We start from the raw sequence: 15,703 nt of genomic DNA on the forward strand, positions 1-15,703 counted from the left end.
AACAGCAAAACCCTGGTAATGAACTGCAACAAACCAGAGAAAGCAGTCTCTGCAGCTGTGAGCTCCCAGTGGGAGTGATTGGTATATGGGGCTGTGAAACCGAATTGCAACTATATTGTTTCCATAATTGCTTCAAGCTACATGAACTCTGAATAAACGAGTCCAATCGCTCCACTCATGCAGGAAGTACTACCTCACCCGAAAGACCAAAAACAAAGTATTTTCAGAGAATTCTAAAAAAAAAAACAATATAGTACAGTATTTTCTCTGTGTGTGCTGGTCATTTTTCTACACCCATTTACGCATATCGCGCCATGCTGCCACACTTAATGTACTATCGCCATCTTGGTACCAAGATGGGGATAGTACAGGATGTGTAGCAGCATGGAGCGATATGCGTAAATGGGTGTAGAAAAATGACCAGCACACATAGAGAAAATACTGTACTATATTGTTTTTTTTAGAATTGTACATATATGTAACTTCAACACGTTTGATCTCAGTACTTTGTGGCATCATTTTGTTCCTCCATATTATTTGGTAACCTAAATAGCTGTGTAGTAGCTAATACACACAAAACCCATTGTTTATCTCGCCATCATTTATATAAACTGTCGGCTTTTACTATTATTTAGCTAAACTCTCTGACATACTACAGCCCCTTCTGAGGCGCTCCTTCACATATACCCTAAGAACGATTGTATTGGGTAATCGTTCCACACATCTGGCGCTGTCCTCTACACCAAATTTCCTAATTCTTATAGAATCTCACGAGACCTTTATAGAATATGTGAAAACTCCTAAAAAAGTATAAAGAACCAATCTATTTGCTATTAAAGATAAAATTGTATTCACTCTTTACACAATTGATGAAAATTATTTTCTACTATAATTAGATTCATTTTGAAGTGACATTTAATTGAATACTAATAAACTAAGGCAATATTTAGATTATACATTTAGTTTCAGTTGGTACCAAAACAGCGGTTTTCCAGTCTATATGGACACCTCCTGCAGTCTTATTCATTCTCTGCTGGGTATAAATTAAAATACATGCAGGTTTATTTTTTTAATAATAGTAGTTCATTCTGTAGTGGTATATGTTTATATCCACTTCTAGTTTGTCATATAGAAACATTTTATGATACGTAGTTATGTGGAAACTTTTTTTTTTAGCAAGCTCAATTTTAAAAATCCAGATCACCCTTTCTTTAAACATAGTAGGAATTAGAGTGTATCTGGTACAATTTTAGTACAAGTCTGAAAGATCCATGGTGTCAGTAGCCAAAGTATTTATTTTTTTTGTTTGTTTTTTTAACCCCTTAACGACCAACGACGTATGGGGTACGTCCTGCAAAAAAATGCAGTTAATGACCAAGGACGTACCCCGTACGTCGTTGGTCTTTGAAAGCCCTGGAAGCGATCCTGATCGCTTCCAGCCGCTTTCATGTTATTGCAGTGATGCCTCGATATTGAGGCATCCTGCAATAACAGTTTTGAGCAGTCCGATGCAGAGAGAGCCACTCTGTGGCCCTCTCTGCATCGGCCATTGATCGCAGTATTCGTTGGTGGGTGGGAGCTTACCAAGGGAGGCGGGTGGGCGGCGATCAATGGAGGAGGGGGGCAGGATCGCGTGTGGGGTGCGTGCCAGAATGCGGGAGCGTGCGCGCGCGCGTGCACGAGGGTGGGTGCGCGCGTGTGCGGGTGGGAACCCTACACTATGGAACAAATATAAGGACTCAGTGGGAGAGACTCAGTGGGATAAATAAATAAAATTAGTAATCTGGGAGAGGGTTGGGGGTTGGGGGGGGGGCAGCTACACTACAGAAAATAGTTGTTTTTTTTTAATAAAAATAAACCAAAACGTTTTTAATTTGAAACTGGGTACTGGCAGACAGCTGCCAGTACCCAATATGGCGCTCAATAAGGCAGGGGGGGGGGGTTAGAGAGCTGTTTGGGGGGGGGGATCAGGGAGGTTGGGGGCTAAGGGGGGATCCTACATAGCAGCATATGTAAATATGCTCAAAAAAAATAAAAAAAAAATAAAAGATAGCTTTTATTTTAGTACTGGCAGACTTTCTGCCAGTACTTAAGATGGCGGGACAATTGTGGGTTTGGGGATGGAAGAGAGCTGTTTGGGAGGGATCAGGGGGTGTGATGTGTCAGGTGGGAGGCTGATCTCTACACTAAAGCTAAAATTAACCCTGCAAACTCCCTACAAGCTACCTAATTAACCCCTTCACTGCTAGCCATAATATTCGTGTGATGCGCAGAGGCATTTAGCGGCCTTCTAATTACCAAAAAGCAACGCCAAAGCCATATATGTCTGCTATTTCTGAACAAAGGGGATCCCAGAGAAGCATTTACAACCATTTGTGCCATAATTGCACAAGCTGTTTGTAAATAATTTCAGTGAGAAACCTAAAATTGTGAAAAATTTAATTTTTTTTTTAATTTGATCGCATTTGGCGGTGAAATGGTGGCATGAAATATACCAAAATTGGCCTAGATCAATACTTGGGGTTGTCTACTACACTACACTAAAGCTAAAATTATCCCTAAAAGTTCCCTACATGCTCCATAATTAACCCCTTCACTGCTGGCCATAATACACGTGTAGTGCGCAGTGGCATTTAGCAGCCTTCTAATTACTAAAAAGCAACACCAAAGCCATATATGTCTGCTATTTCTGAACAAAGGGGATCCCAGAGAATAATTTACAACCATTTGTGCCATAATTGCAGAAGCTGTTTGTAAATAATTTCAGTGAGAAACCAAAAGTTTGTGAAAAAATTAGTAAAAAAGTGAACAATTTTTTGTATTTAATCGCATTTGGCAGTGAAATGGTGGCATGAAATATACCAAAATGGGCCTAGATGAATACTTTGGGATGTCTACTAAAAAAAAATATATACATGTCAATGGATATTCAGAGATTCCTGAAAGATATTAGTGTTCTAATGTAACTAGCGCTAATTTTGAAAAATAATGGTTTGGAAATAGCAAAGTGCTACTTGTACTTATTGCCCTATAACTTACAAAAAAAGCAAAGAACATGTAAACATTGGGTATTTCTAAACTCAGGACAAAATTTAGAAACTATTTAGCACGGGTGTTTTTTGGTGGTTGTAGATGTGTAACAGATTTTGGGGGTCAAAGTTAGAAAAAGTGTGTTTTTTTCAATTTTTTCCTCATATTTTATAATTTTTTTTATAGTAAATTATAAGATATGATGAAAATAATGGTATCTTTAGAAAGTCCATTTAATGGCGAGAAAAACGGTATATAATATGTGTGGGTACAGTAAATGAGTAAGAGGAAAATTACAGCTAAACACAAACACCGCAGAAATGTAAAAATAGCCTTGGTCCCAAACGGACAGAAAATGGAAAAGTGCTGTGGTCATTAAGGGGTTAAAGAAGGAAGGGTATTCCCACACCTAAACATACCTCAAATTTCAGCTCAGTGATTGGATCACCTTACTCCAATTAGATTTTTGAGACGTCATTAGCCTAAACGTATGCCTCCGGTATTGACAAAGTGAGCAAGAGAATAAGAGTGATGTTTAAGAATGAAATTATTGTTATATAAAACAGATAAACCATCAAAGCTTGGAGCTTCTGCTGAGTAGAGATTAAAATGTTCTATAACCTTTAAGCAAGTTTTCAATAAGCATTATATTATCATCAAGGGCCAACATATTACACAACATATATGATTGTAGATTAAAATAAACTATACGAATTTGATGGAAATTAATCAATAGATGGCTCTGCCCTCAAGTTACCCTAATGAGAGGTGGCTTACAGTGTCGGTGGACTTGTCATGTCTTTTAAATTCCTTTACCATGCAAGTTCACATTTGCATATATTGTTAGAACTAGCAATATCTTGAACACCACTAAGAAATCTATAGGGCACTAGGTATCATTGAGCACAACTGGAAATGTAGGAGAAGGGGTGTGGTCACTCGATCGGGCAACATGTCTCACAAAATAACAACATTGGCAGAGACTTACTGGATATTACCCAAATCTCCCAAACATGTTGCCTTGGTAACTGATATTTGTGCACCCTGTGTAGGATGGAATTAAGCATTATTTGAAAAAGTTCCAATTTGCCGGGAGAAGTGTATTTATAAAGTGAATACTAGGCATGAGCATTCAGAGGTTTCAGATGCCTCCAAATGTGGAAGAAGATGGCCAATTGCGACATGTGGCCTTTTTCAGAGTCAGATTTCTTCTTCTGAAAGTGCAAAACACTAAGATCTGTGCCAATCCAGATCTTAGTGTGTTGCACTTTTACAAGAAGAAATCCGGCTCTGATAAAAGCTGAAAGCTGTGAGCAGCAACATTTTTCTGCATTCAGAGACGTCCAAAACCTCTAAGTGCACATGCCTAGTGAATACCTTAGAATTATAGTGGCTTTATAATATGTGAGTAATACCTAGGCACATTCTACTTTCTCTCTGTTTCTTAAGAAGCATCATACTATTTTATTCTCTTTGAGGTTAAACTTGGTTAATCAAAGACCAGTAAATTAACAGTTCCTGCTGACATTGATAGATTTGATTTTTTTTGCTAAAACTTGGAAGTTTCTATATTTAAATCCAATTGTCCATAGTCATTTAAGTACACTTTTAATTTTACTATTTTTATTACTGTTTTGGTTATTTCACTGAGCTGTAAATTTGATTGATTCACAAGGTACCATTAAAACAGGGCGCCAGGAAGCCACTAACACCTTAAAATTAGGACCCGACTCCCTGATTTAGTGCCCCCCCTATACTTCCATGGGTTCCCCCACTTATATATATATATTCATTAAAATTATGGGGGGAGATAAAAAACTGAAAATAAAATCCTCCATGTCTCAAAATTAAATCAATGTAAATATTTGCATAGGAAATTAGCACATCTAGGCAAGTATCCCCGCTTGCTTTTCCCCAGAAATAACTCATATACAATGTTACCAATGCACAAGAGAATTCTGGGTAAGTTATGCAAATTAGATTTGCAAATTCTCAGGGTTTTTTGCTTCAAAATAATACTGTTTTAACACAGCTATCCTTTTAACAGGATTATTACAGCAAAAACAGAAATCACTCACTAGACAGCCTGTATCGTTGGCTGTCTAGTGAGTGATTTCTGGTTTTGCTGTAATAATCCTGCAAAAAAACTGAGAATTTGCATAACTTACCCAGAATTCTCTTGTGCATTGGTAACATTGTACATGAGTTATTTCTGAGGAAAAGCAAGCGGGGATACTTGCCTAGATGTGTTAATTTCCTATGCAAATATTTACACTGATAGAGATATATATATATATATATATATATATATAGCAGTAGGGTGAGGGTTTTGGGTAGTTGCGCCACAGCAAGAGTAATAGTAGTGTAGTGGTTAGATACCCTTAGAGGATGTCCAGTGCCTTCTGCTATTAGTGTTGTCTGATTCCTCCTGAGTCAGACTAAAATTGTAGGACTTGTGATAGAGAGTATTTTTTCTAATAGCGCTTGCAGAAGATGTTCCTCACAGGTAAGAAATTGGAGAGAGGAAAACAAAAATGGGAAATTTTCCCAGATGAATATGGGTAATGAAAGGTAATTAAAGACAATAATAAATGCTCACCTGTTAGATCACAGGGACCAGCAATCAACGACGAATAGAAACGGATGGTGTGTATAAACACCAAAATTCAAGGATAGGACACAAAAACAAATATGTGCCCCAAAGGGATATCAATATGTATATTGATATCTCTTAATAATGAACCGGAGACTGCTTGTGGGAACCTTTAATTCTTACCACACTGTATTTGTGGACAGAGGGTAAAGAGGAAAGAAGTTCCTATTTATTATAAGCTGATACACAAAAAACATTGAAAAATATATTTATATGTATGCGTGAATAAAAATATATATGTTTAAAAACAATGGTAATTTATTAATAGACTATTAAAAACGAAATAGCTAGTTAAAAAATATATATATATATATATATATATATATATATATATATATATATATATATGTGACAGGTTTAAAAACAGGAAAAAAAGGTGAATACATAAACCGTTAAAAGGAAAAATTATTGTAAAATAGCCACGGTGCGAGTTAGGTGCCGACACGTGGCAGAAATAACTTACTTTGAAAATAACTTACTTTGCAAATAACAAAAATGCTGCTGGGGTGCGCCCCATGTGGGGTTCCTAAAGTATCTGAAAACGATCGATTAGGGTAGAAATAGAGACCACCAACGCTGCCCGGTGCAGCTCGGTCTCTGTTGGTAATTTCGGAATTCCGGAAGTGACGTCACGAACGTGCGTCACGTGCCTTACGCGTTTCGTGAGCGTATCAGCTCACTTCATCAGAGGCTATTGAATCTAGTCACATCCTGGGTACTTTTATATAGCCTTAAGCTATTAAGAGCAAGAAAGGGGTGGGTGTATTTTGGTCTAATTGATCCGATGTGTATTTTCGGGATATTTTGAGTATATACGCTGTAATAAAAACGAGATGGGAATAAAAAATATATAATATATAATATATATGAGATCGGAATAAAGAATATATATATGAGATGGGAGTAAACAATATATATATAGATAAAATAATTTATAATGCAAACGGTGGACAATCAGTAGTTTCGAAAATGGGGATGCTTGGAAAAAATAGTTAAAATATTTCATTATATATGCATATTAAAACTATGTGGTATGAAATATGAATATAAAAAATATGAAGGAAAAATATATAAAAGTAAGCTAAAATATTAGCTAAAATATTATTAGCTTAAAAAATGTAGGGATAAATTTATATATGTTTATACATTTTTAATAGGGAATAAAAATAGTGGTAAAAATAATGGTAAAAATGTTAAAATCCTTAATAGATTTTATAATTCTTATAATCATTAATTATTGTATTAAAGGAAGGCTGCCAGATCTATATCAGTATTTAGGCCATATGGTTTCCTGGTTTTTAATTTGTGAATCCAGTATGTTTCTCTCTTTCTTAACTGGAGTGTCCTATTTTCTCCTACTCTATATGGGATATGTTCAATGGCTTTAACCTTTAGCCCATCCACACTTTTTTCGTGGAATTCCTCGAAGTGAGTACCAATGCCATATTCTGGTTTGTCACTGGTGATGTTCTTCGTGTGTTCTAAGAATCTAGTCTTCAGTGTTCTTTTCGTTCTACCTATATATATTTTATTACAGCTGCAGGTTAATTGGTAGACAACAAATGTGGATTTGCAGTTCATCAAACTCCTTATTTCAAATTTGTTTATTTCATCAATATCCGTGATCCATTTGTTTTCTTCCTTGTTTTTACTAATGTGTTTACAACACACACAATTCTTCCGATTGCATTTATAAAAACCACTAGTTTTAGTTTCTAACCAATTTCCCTTAGTTGATGCTTTTTTGGACTTTAGTTTAGTAGGAGCTAGTATGTTTTTAAGGTTCGTGTTTTTCTTATATGTAATTTTCGGTTTTTCCGGTAGTGATTCCTTTAGGAGGGGGTCCTTCATAAGTAAGTGCCAGTGTTTATTCAATATTTTTTCAATGTTTTTGGCTCCACTGTTGTATGTGGTAATAAATCTGGGACAGGTAGTGTAATCCATATCTGAATTATTTTTATTTTTATTTTCTATTTTTTCCGTTTTTTTTGGATTGAGTAGATTATCTCTATCTATTCTTCTTACTCTCTCATATGCTTGATCTACTGTTTTTCTATTGTATTTCTTGTTGTAGAATTTTTGTTTAAGCACACCTGCTGTTTCTTCAAAATCCTGATTTCTAGAGCAGTTTCTTTTTATTCGTTGGAACTGGCCGAATGGAATATTACTGATCCATTTATTATGATGGTTGCTTGTGGCGTGCAGGTAGCCATTTGTGTCAGTTTCTTTTGTATATATTTTTGTTTCAATCTGTTCATTTTCAATGAATATAGTGATATCCAGAAAGTTTATTTCCTTCTTACTCCATGTATTAGTGAATTTCAGATTCCAATTATTATTATTGATGTATTTGACGAATTCTTCAAAATGCTTTTCATCTCCGTTCCAGATGATTATAATATCATCAATGAACCTTTTCCATGTGATTATATTTTCCAAAAATGTATTGTTTTTCCATACGTGTTGGTTCTCAAAAGCTCCCATATACATGTTGGCAAAGCTAGGCGCAAATTTGGTGCCCATTGCTGTGCCAAATTTCTGGAGGAAGATTTTATTTTCAAATGTGAAATAGTTTTTGGTGAGAATGAAGTTGATTGCTTCCCCAATGAAGGAAATTTGTTCTTTTTTGATGTTGGTATTTGATGTAAGAATTTGGTTCACTGCATTTATGCCTTTACTGTGTGGTATTGATGTATACAATGCTGTTACATCCAATGTTGCTAGTGCATAATTGTTGTCCCAGCGTAAGTCTTTTAATATTGTAAGTAGGTGTGGAGTGTCCCTTAGGTATGACTTGATTGTTGGTACCACGGGTTGTAGGAAATGATCCACATATTCTGATAAATTGCTGGTTAAACTGTTTATACCTGAAATGATTGGGCGTCCTGGAGGGTTTTTAGTGTCCTTGTGCACTTTTGGTAAGTGGTAAAATACTGCGGTTTTTATCATGTCCGTTGATAAGAATTTATATTCATCCTCGTCTAAGATTTTTTCTTTCTTTGCATTTCTTAGTAATTGGGCATATTCATCTGTGAATTGACCAGTGGGGTCTTTTGGTAGTACTTCATAGGTCTCTGTGTCTGACAGTATTCTGTTGGCTTCACTTATATAGTCACCTTTGTTTTGTATTACTATAGAGCCGCCTTTGTCAGCCTCTCTGAATACTAGTGTTTCATTTTTACTCAGGTTCTGTAGGATTTTTTCTTCCTTGTTTGTCAGGTTTTTGTTGTCCAATTTGAATGAATTGCACATTGACTCTAAATCATTAAGTACTAGGTCTTCAAATAGTGAGATATATTGCCCCTTGGCCTGAGTGGGATAAAATATTGATCTTGGTTTGAACCCGCTGTGTTTCACAGTTCTGTTAGTTTCTAGTTGTGTTGTTGTCTCTGTGTCTAGTGATTCCAGTAGATTCAACGTTGGAATATCGCTTTGTGTGAGTACAATTTCACTCAGTGGATTTACATCTGTCATTGGTTCACCGGTGTCTTTTTGGTCTATGTTATTCTTTTTAAAGTACCGTTGTAGGGTTAGTTTTCTTATATATTTATTGCAGTCCACAAATAATGAGAAGGCATCTGGTTTTTTACTGGGAGCAAAGGAGAGGCCTTTTTTAAGCACACTTTCTTCTTCCCTAGTCAGAATCTTATCTGACAAGTTGAATATTTTGACTAGGTCACTGTCATCAGAATTTATACTGATTGTTGCCTTGCATGCCAGTTTTCTCTTCTTAATTTGTTTCTGTTTACCTGCTCTGCATCCTCGTCCCCACTTTCTTTTCTTCTTTTTTGTGGGGTTGATCTCTGTTGTACTTGGAAATTCTTTTCCTGATTTTCCACCCGGAGTCTTGGGGGGATGTACGGTCTCTGAAAGGACTCTTTTCTTTCTCTGAGCCCTAAAAAATGTGTATTTCCTTGCTTCATATTTTGTTTTTGTTGAGTTCTCCATTGGTCATTTGGTTCTTGATAAGGCTCTTCATAGTCATTTCTATGGTTTCTTGTTTCTTTTGGTCTAGTGGAATCTTGGTGGTAGTAATTTTCTCTTGTAGTGTAAAAATCCCTATCATGGTAAGCGTAGTTATTTTGTGAATTGTAATGATGATTATAGTTTTGTTTTCCCGAATACTCGTTATAGTTAGAGTTAAATTGCTGCTGTTTGTAGTGATAGTGATTTTGCTTTCTATTGTGATATGAGTAGTTGTTTGTTGATTTCAATTTTGAAGATGTATTGCTAAGTGTTTGATATATATTTTTATTCACGCATACATATAAATATATTTTTCAATGTTTTTTGTGTATCAGCTTATAATAAATAGGAACTTCTTTCCTCTTTACCCTCTGTCCACAAATACAGTGTGGTAAGAATTAAAGGTTCCCACAAGCAGTCTCCGGTTCATTATTAAGAGATATCAATATACATATTGATATCCCTTTGGGGCACATATTTGTTTTTGTGTCCTATCCTTGAATTTTGGTGTTTATACACACCATCCGTTTCTATTCGTCGTTGATTGCTGGTCCCTGTGATCTAACAGGTGAGCATTTATTATTGTCTTTAATTACCTTTCATTACCCATATTCATCTGGGAAAATTTCCCATTTTTGTTTTCCTCTCTCCAATTTCTTACCTGTGAGGAACATCTTCTGCAAGCGCTATTAGAAAAAATACTCTCTATCACAAGTCCTACAATATATATATATATATATATATATATATATATATATATATATATATATATATATATATATCTCATGTGCAGCCTTAAAAAAATTTGTTTTGTCCGAATCTTTTGGAACAAATATTCGGAGGATTTAGTTTTGCTGAATATTCATCTGTTGCACTATTAGGTATTTGTTTTGTTTACAACAAAACGAATACTGAATATTCATGGAACATTTACACCTGTAGCCTTATATTTACCTCTAGTGTGCTGGAGAGCTGCACTAATCCAGACACTTCTGCACAGAGCCCTGGGCCGTGCTAATAGGAGGCTTAGCGCGGCGGATGCCAGAGCCTGCGCTAAAGGACCTTCTCCTTTAATGCAGACTCTGGGATCCACCCTACTGAGCCTCCTATGAGTGCGGCCCGGTGTTCTGTGCAGAAGTGTTGGGATTAGTGTGGTTCTCAAGCACAATAGAGGTAAGTATTTAACCTCTAAAGGCAATTTAAAGGCAACTTATGAAAACTGACGAATATCATCAGTATTTCTTTATTTTCTTTAAATGCTGTTGGTGCATTTGTTTGGTTATTCCCTAACCTAGAGCCACAAAAGGCTATGAGTTTTTGCAGGTTCATGGGATGTGTACCCAGTCCATTTCCGTGTTTTGTATGTGTCTAGGAAAATCAAAAAGGGCCGGGGTCATCCTTGTTTGTATCTCAGTGTATTTGATTGAAAGTATTGATTTTGTGGCACTAGGTTAGGGACCCAGGGAGGTAGAGACCTTGATGTGGTCCTGGGCCTATCACCATTTGCCCAATTGCTGTAACTAACTCTTATATTTTGCTTTTAATCTAGCTGTGTGTTTGCAAGAGAGTGCCAGACTTTCTATGTGTTAATAATTTTGTTCTGTAATTTTCCCTAAGGGCTTTGCACCCAGGTTTGGTTGGGGTTAACTGCATGGGTCCCTGAAAGCTCCACAGCTGTCTGTTAGTGCTGATGAGCACCCAGGGCTGTGAGTTTTGCAGAATTGTGGGATGTGTACACAGTCTGGTTTGAGAGAGCAGTCCATTTCTGTGTTTTTATGTGTCTTGGGAAATTACAAAGGGAATGTGTCCTCCTTGTTTATATCTCAATGTGTTGGGTTAAAGGCATGCATTGTGTGATTGTAGGTTAGGGACCCAGGGAGGAAGAGACCTTAATGTGGTCCTAGGCCTATCACCATTTGGCCAAATGCTGTAACGGTTAATGTATCTAGTTGTGTACTTGCAAGCCATGGATTAAACCATTTTTGGTTTATAAAAAAGCCTCTGTCCTATCAAGCCCTAACATATGATTACCAATTGAATAAGAATGTCAGTGTTTAAAGAATATCAGCCATTGAAAACAATTCAAAATCCTTATGATACAAGATAAATTGGTGATGTATCCCAGAAAGGCCAGACAAATAAAAAGATACCTTGCAGCAGAGACAAACTGGTACCAAAAAAAGGCCAAGATATTTTAAGGCAGAGCAAACCATCCCCCCTTTGTTATTTAAGTATAATGTACTAGTTTGATTATTAAATAGTAATAAAGATAAATGTAATAATAAAAAAACAGAAGCTATTAAAAGTTCACATTTAAATAAAGAATAACCAATTATTGCTTATCAGCCTGTGTAGTCATGGTTACTCAAAATAACAGGCATCTGAACTGGCTCGCAAGGCAGTATGAAGCAGAGCAGGTTTGGTCCTGTATCATGCACAAATAATAGTGCTGGTAACTGATTGAGGCTAAGGCAACATGCTCCAGCTGGAACTGGCCCCGGCCCACCGGGCAAAGGGCCTGTATGTTCTATATTCAGCCCAAGCCTGCCAAGCAGTTAAACCACTGCTTCACTGTAAAAGTTTCTGCAGGAAAATTACTTAGAATTGTGCCTTTGAATTAATTTCAAGGGAATTTACATAATTTATTATAAAATGCTTATGGGGCAAAAAAAAAGAAAAGAAAAATGTGTAATGTACTTGTATTAGATGCCACTGCCTTAAGAAACACTGCTGGAACCACCAGAAATGTAAACATTCTATACAGTTATTGATTGGTCAGGGAAGGAGGTGTTGGCAAAAGAGAAGGTGGTAACAGAAAAAAAGCTAATGAATATTACTAAAATGCAAAACAAAGTAACAACTTTAGATGCATTTCAAATATTTGCTTTTGCTTTATATTTGCAGACAGTTATTGCAAATAACTACGGTGCATATAATGGCACATTTAAAAGGGACATGATACCCAAATGTTGAAGCACTTGAAAGTGATGCAGTATAGTTGTAAAAAGCTGCCTAGAAAATATCACCTGAACATCTCTATTTAAAAAAGGAAGATATTTACATCAAAATTTGCTAAGTTTTCACACACCCCTGTTAAGAATGCTAGTCCCAGGACATGCAAGGGAGTGTGAATCTGGAATTTGCAGGCACAGTCATGTTATTATCTTATTCAGTTTAGGGAAGTTTACTTTGAAATCTCATGAGATCACAAAGACCTCAGCAATACAAGACCTCAGCACTGCTGATCTTGATTGGCTATTGTGTTTCTTTTGTTTGGTTACTAGGCGATAGCGACAAACCCTATGCATTGTCCGATTGGTTGTGCCTCCAGTGACCTCACAGGGACACAGGACAATCAGATAATGCATTAACGACCGAGGTCAGATATATACGCTCCAGAGAGTTCTGTTCTAATCAGAGCCTCGGGTGCCACAACCACCTCTGGGGACCTAACCATGGGTGCAGAACCAATGCTTACATTCCTGCTTTTTCAAATAAAGATACCATGAGAACAAAGAAAAAGGTATAATAGGAGTAACTTAGAGAGTTGCTTAAAACTGTATGCTCTATCTGAATCATGAAATAAAAAAATGTGGGTTTCATATCCTTTTATAGGGTTAATGTCACTTTAATGTTGCAATAAGGGTACTTATTAATCTAATAAAATCTGAATGTATTGCAGTGGTTTAACACTTTTCACTTCCATACATTTTAAAGGGCTATTATAGTAGAAACATTGCATGCACTAATTTGTCACAGTGTGCAATTTTAGTACTAGCAACTCTATGTGTTTAACCCCTACAAAGGGGTTAAACACATAAATACTGCTTGGGAGTAGCAGAGATTTGTTGGTCCTGAGCGGATCTGCTGGTGAGTCAATCAGCAGCAATGTGTGACTACCTCTGCTAGCTGTTGCCAGCTGTTTCCTGTCAGGTCAAGCAGTAATCTGCAGCTACTGGGCTGTACTTTAACTATGTTTTCAACTCATATGCGGGGGTTAATCATATAGAGTTGCAGGGTCACTAGCACTAAAACTGCATATTCTTATGAAATAAGTCATCATTTTACCAGTATAATGGCCTTGTACCAATAACAATATTAATGTATCTGAATGCTTCAAAGTTACAAAACAAAAATCTGCCTGTTTTCAAGAGACTTCATTTTAATTAACCTTAATTTACCTGAATTAATTATATTCAAAATGTATTTAAATAAAATGTATCATAATTAGGTTTTCCCCTACACGTGCATTACAACAGGAAAGGTCCACAATTGAATTATAAAGGGGCCGCAGCCATGCTTGCTCATCCCTCTTACTCGAACAATGTTTTCAAAATATACACACAGCTGGCAAATAAAATGTGCAATGTTTTCTACAGTGCACCAGGGTTCTATAATACATAGGAAGAGTGATTTTAAAGTGTATAGTTTAATAGTAAAACATTTTCATTTTTCCCTATATTTAACAATAAGTGAAATTATAATTTTAACCCCTGACTAGAACTGTATTGATATTTTTCCACCCCTTTACAATTACATATCACACAAGTAGTATCAACTCTGCTCTACTTTTAACTGCATGAGTCCCTGGAAACTCCTATGAAAGTAACGATTATAATAATATATCAACCAATTTGGATAACATAGTATTTTGGCGTTTCGTAATTAAAGAATAAGTAAGGTAAAAGGAGGAGGTAACATGACGCCATTATGTCACACGTCGCATCACCTTGTGACAGCGCTCAAAATGGAGAAGGCGTGGTATATATCGCCAGCGCTTTCCCTGTCGGGACGCACGATTTCTGATCCTGCATCAGCTCACGATACAATTGAACGATTTGTCTTCGGTATGTGTGACATAGAATCTATATCATTGTCGCGACACAAACGCGTTGCCCTATGCTCGCTTCTTATGGTGAAATGTAGAGGTCGCGAAGTCCGAGCACTCTCCCTGTTGCAAGCTCAGATTAATAGACGCGTGTAGAGAATATATCATATCATTAGCAGCATGTCGATAGACAGAATACTGAATGTAACAAACCTATATCGTGGTATGCGCTGCGTCCGTCGTGAGTCTCTACTTGCGATCCCAACCCAGACAAGCTGGATATTGCAAGCGATTGGATGTACCACTCTCACACAGTTATGATCACGTATCGCGATACGACACAAGCAGTATATCCCGATCTAAGGCCTTCCTAGTTATGTAACTCGAGACACGATATAAAACATTCCTTTGTGACTTTATAGGGGATCTATTCATTATCCACAATTGAATTTGACTGAACACTCCACGATATGACTCCCCACTCCACGATTTGACTCGTATTGCAATGTTCATGTATTACGTCTACGTTAATCATTTCAGAATCAATCCCCGCGATACACAACATCACACAGTACCAAACTAATGTACTCACGGTGCATAAGTGAGATCTAACCTGGTAATGTGAAGCGTCGGCTGAAAAGCTGCTGGAGAAGCACTTTAATCCCGATATAATAGACCCACAGCACTGGCAGTATGACATTCAGGAGCCACATGTCTGTCGGTCGATTCCTGCATCCACTGCTCAAGTTGTGACAGTCAGCTCTGTGCAACCCACAAGCCCGCGGACACACCCCCGCACCAAGAAGGTTTCCGTGAGGAGTAAGTTAGTAACAGGGTAAGAGAGAACCTTAGGATGGATAAAGCTATCACTGAGCTCTCAGCATTTAGTTAAACCAAAGACTCCTGTGGTAAAGACCATGTACACCAACGAGATTTTGATGTAAAATGTGTTTATTATTAAAAACAATGAAACATTTACACAAACAAGGGATTAAAGTGAATGTAACGTTTAATGAATAAGTGCCTGGTTTTAAAAAAAAAAATATTCTTAAAAACAGGGGCACTTTCATTCATTAACCCCTTAATGACTGGACCATTTTTCCATTTTCTTACCCTTAATGACAATGGCTATTTTTACATTTTTGCGGTGTTTGTGTTTAGCTGTAATTTTCCTCTTACTCATTTACTGTACCCACACATATTATATACCGTTTTTCTCGCCATTA

At 36.7% G+C, this 15,703-nt stretch overlaps 2 protein-coding genes across 2 annotated transcripts in view; both read right to left on the bottom strand.

Moving 5' to 3' along the window:
• Positions 1–15,217, bottom strand: part of ZBED1 (zinc finger BED-type containing 1) — a 62,844-nt gene extending 47,627 nt beyond the window's left edge. Inside the window, 1 exon segment of the mRNA XM_053706435.1 lies at positions 15,091–15,217. The gene's annotated coding sequence lies outside the window, so the exon portion shown is untranslated.
• The window catches only part of DHRSX (dehydrogenase/reductase X-linked), a 973,969-nt gene extending 958,745 nt beyond the window's left edge, over positions 1–15,224 (bottom strand). The window contains exon 1 of the mRNA XM_053706436.1: positions 15,091–15,224. Coding sequence (XP_053562411.1) covers positions 15,091–15,190 — 100 coding nt within the window. The 5' untranslated portion in view covers positions 15,191–15,224. The remainder of the gene's footprint in view (positions 1–15,090) is intronic.
• Positions 15,225–15,703: the final 479 nt, after the last annotated feature.

This window comes from Bombina bombina, chromosome 3, assembly GCF_027579735.1.
Source record: "Bombina bombina isolate aBomBom1 chromosome 3, aBomBom1.pri, whole genome shotgun sequence".
Lineage (NCBI taxonomy): Eukaryota > Metazoa > Chordata > Amphibia > Anura > Bombinatoridae > Bombina > Bombina bombina.